The 3,990-nt window shown below is 40.9% G+C and overlaps 1 protein-coding gene across 1 annotated transcript in view; it reads right to left on the bottom strand.

The window, feature by feature from the left end:
- cpt1a2b (carnitine palmitoyltransferase 1A2b) overlaps positions 1–3,990 on the bottom strand; it is a gene marked incomplete at its 3' end in the record, with an annotated part of 41,679 nt that overhangs the window by 24,778 nt on the left and 12,911 nt on the right. The window contains 3 exon segments of the mRNA XM_014025592.1: positions 1,266–1,403; positions 1,517–1,618; positions 1,848–2,025. Of these exon segments, the coding sequence (XP_013881046.1) occupies positions 1,266–1,403; positions 1,517–1,618; positions 1,848–2,025 (418 nt within the window).

The raw sequence follows: 3,990 nt of genomic DNA, 5'->3' as shown, positions 1-3,990 counted from the left end.
AGTATTTATTTAGTGGTTCATATAATTCTGCTTTTATTTCTAATTATGTCAGTTTTGGTCCTCCGTACTGCAGAAGCCTGTTAATCATCCATTCCTTCATATCAGRTGTGTTGGAGCAGAGAAACAAGTAAAACATGCAGGGCTGCGGCCCTCCAGGACCAGGATTGCCCACGCCTGTTCTAAATAATCTTTTTATTGAAAGAAATGTGTTTTCAACTTCTTATTCTTCCAAGACGTAGGAAATCATTCACAGCATAAATGGCAAATCTGTCAGGCCTGTTTATAGAACAGCCCAGCAGCTTCAATACACGTCTGAACTTGGGTCTGCGAATAACATCACATCCAACCTAACTGTTCTTATTGCAACTTCAAAGCAGAGTGGAATTTAATTATCATGACGCTCAGTCACGCTAACTATTCCACTTGGGCCGTTCCACTGAACTTGAGTTCAACCAGGGAGTTTGAGGGTTCTGTGCAGTAACTTAGGGGTTCCTAGGGCTGCACTSGTCAGCACAGAGATCTCTGAGGTTGTTCCTGGGATCTGTTAAATCCGCTCTTCCAGTTTGGAAGAGTTTTCCATATGAGCTTTTAAAAAGGTTCCAACAACGACCTGATGTGCAACAGAGTCCATTCTCTGCACAGACGTTCCTGTATGTTATTCCAGGCATTAGGTTAAGGTGCTCCAGTATGATACACCTGCCTGGGTCTTACACCCTCCTATTATGTGTTGGACTGTGCCACCTTTGCACAAATGGCATCTTGAGTCTTGTCTATTAAAGTAGACCCCGGCATCTATTGCTCTTGTGTTGAGGGTCTTTTATGTGCTGCCATGATTAATGCCTCTGCAGCCCTTCAGTCTAGCCTTCTCTATCTACTGGTAAAATTAGATTCCACTCTTCAGTTCATCATCAGAGGCTTTCCTCCTGATGTACTCCAAATAAGGCAAGGCAAACCTGTCTTGTTTGTCTATTTTCCTCCCACATGCTGATAAGCTTCGTCTGCAGAGACCTCCCTGCATTGTTTATTACGGTGGGCGATTGGTGTCAATGGTGTGTTCTGAATTTAAGGGACATTTCCGGCTTGATCTACTTTGGTGGTAAGACAYTTAGCATTCCAAGTTTCACACATAGCATATGTATGTGGATTCCACCATGTGAGGACTTAGATCAAAGGAGCAAACCCTGCGAGAACGACACTGATCAACTTCAGATCGATGTGAGACTGAAGAGATTTAAATCATTTTGTTTGTGAATGAATTCACTTACATAGTTGGTGGCCCACAGAGCTTTAAGCTTCAGGTAGCGCTGGAGTCGGTTCCCCAGGGTCAGCTCAAATGTGTTGGCTAGACCGGTCATCCGTTTGTACTCTGTATCTGTCAGCAGGGGGCGCACTGACTCCAAATACTGAGAGAGGGAGAGGAAAAAAGRCAACAGGAAAACACAAGTTTTTTCTGTCTCAGAGTTGTGGATTTTGAGCCAGTATATATGATTTACTCATAACGGTGAAGATGAATTACCCTGCTGACTGTGTCTTTGATGGCAGGAACAGGAAGGTGAGGAAGAGAGGTCTGATAGCTGTACAGTAAAGGCTTACTCCTTGAAAATAACCCCAAAAGAGTCTAAGAAAGAAAAAAAAAGAAAGGCAAGAATATCAGCTTTGTTCTTTTGTTGTAAATGGTTACGAACAACATACAAATTAAATCATGAGGGTAAAATTTTGTTCTTTTTTTAAAACAAAGTGACAACCACTGATCAACACAAATGAACAGGGGCAACACTTTTACAGCTGACAATCCAAATCTCTGCCTCCACACAGCAGCCATATGTGGAAGCTGTGACACARCTTACCCCCCAGACTTTTGTGGTGTTGGAAACTCTGCCGTGCGCTTCAAAGACCCAACGGTGGTAGGAGAGCAGCAGCTTCAGGCAGAACCTGAGGGCGAGGATGAGCGAGAGCCACAGCAGAGTGCTGAAGACTAGAGCCGACACCATGGTTTGACCCTGAGCACTGAGGGAAACATGGAGACTAAACAGAAAGACAGAAAAGAGGTTTGATCACATAATGAATTAAAACTATTATTCAAAAAAACAAAGTACATGTTAAAATGGTATGTAATTTTCACTGAAGAGAGAATACAGATCGCTTCGAGTCAAAGTTTATGGTAAGAAGACAAAAGGTGTGAAAATACAACAGCGCCATCTGTTGGTTCAATGACACAAAAACTTTAAAAGACAAAATGTATGTAAAAAATGAAAGTGTGGTCTGCACTCATAATGAAAAAGTAGAAGGCTGCAATCGACCCATTGACGTTTYCCCATTTTCCTGCCTTAGAATTTGGTATTTTACTTTTATTTTTATAATTGATGCAACAAAAAAAAAACATACTCCATAGTAATTAATCGAGAAAAAACCCAACTTGTTTAAATAACTCTAGAAAATATCAAAACTGTATTGAACCTGAAGTCCCAGAAGTCAGTAATTACAGAGATTGAGCAGAACCTGGGCACCTGTGATGACATGGCTATTAATATGTAATTAACCCTCCCCTGCAGCTAATTTTCAAAAACTCAGTCGTGCATTTAAGTGTTCATATTATTGTCAATTGTTTTAATTATTGATAGAACATTGCAAAAGKTGACAAGATTTTTGTACAAATACTATAAATATCGTACGTCTCGTCTGATTCCCACACTTGGCCGTGCTCCTCAGCGTCTCTTGGCACCGCCCACTTTGTAGTTAATTAACAAAATGTTGAACCACAAAAGATGATTGCTAAAGTTAATTCAGTTTGTCTTGTGACTGAAACGAGACAGACGTCCACGCGTCACACTCCGCTTCAAGTTCTGCTCCACGTAACCGAGGTGGAGGATTTTTCACACCCCTCTTCCCAGCAGGTCTGAGCCTCATCAGATCAAGCCACTGGCTGAAGGCGCTGACTCAGCAACACCTGATCACATGAGCTGTGACGTAAGCATGTACCAAGCTGTATCATTTTTACAAAAATAAATAAATAAATCAACTGTAGTAGCCCCCCATAGAGGGCAAAACTAGGACAGTTTTAGATCAAATATTGCATAATTAAATACATTTACACAAAAATCTCACAAATTGAAACCAGGTGAGATGGTCAGGACTGAGTTCTGAGCTTCTTAAAAAATTATGAACTTCATTAAAGACCTATAGACAAGGAAAGACTGTATAAGGATTTGTTTTGATGTTTGGTTATGACAATCTGAACAGCTGTCTGTCTCATGCCCCAAATTATGAGCCCTTTGAAACTGATGAMATGAGACAAGTGGAGACCAAACTGAAGAATCAGAGGGTGAGATGAGAAGCATTGGAATCATATTTTGCATGTTTCCCTCTATAAAAATATAGATTCTGTCATTGTTGTTCATACCAACTTTATAAATATTTGTTTTCTGCAGAACTTGCTCTCTGACATYGCAAGGAAGGAATCAGATTTAACACTGGGTCTCATGCAAGAACATGTTCGTATTCTTATCCTAAATTTCTCTTACTTTTGTTCATATGAAGGGTTTGTACGAACATGTCACGTCAGATTCAACAAACTCTTCTGTCTTCAGGAAAAGTGCGTAAATGAGCTGCGTAAATTCCACCTGTTCGTATCCAGCTGCTCTTGCACGCGAGAAGATATTTGCATAATTACCACCCCAAAAACACCATGTTTCCTGCCTCAGATACGAGGAAGTGTCCATTCAGGAAAATGACAGCGAAAACTAAAAAGAAGAACTTTACGAGTTCAGAGATTGAAGTCCGTCTGTCAGAGATCCAGAAAAGAAAATCTGTCATTTTTAGCAGGTCAGCTGTGGAATAAAAGGAGCTGCTAAATGTATAAACAACTGTGTTAAATCATTTTCATTCATTCAGAAGCCGCAACGCTGCGCACCGTCCGTCCCCCCCGCGCTGCGCGCTGCGGTGGTCTCAGATGCGGGTTTGAAAAAAGCATTTTAAAATGTTTTCAAAATA

The sequence above is a fragment of the Austrofundulus limnaeus genome, unplaced genomic scaffold (assembly GCF_001266775.1).
Source record: "Austrofundulus limnaeus strain Quisiro unplaced genomic scaffold, Austrofundulus_limnaeus-1.0 Scaffold486, whole genome shotgun sequence".
In the NCBI taxonomy this organism is placed as follows: domain Eukaryota; kingdom Metazoa; phylum Chordata; class Actinopteri; order Cyprinodontiformes; family Rivulidae; genus Austrofundulus; species Austrofundulus limnaeus.
The sequence above is the reverse complement of the archived record's forward strand: the minus strand, read 5'-3'. Positions and strand labels throughout refer to the sequence as shown.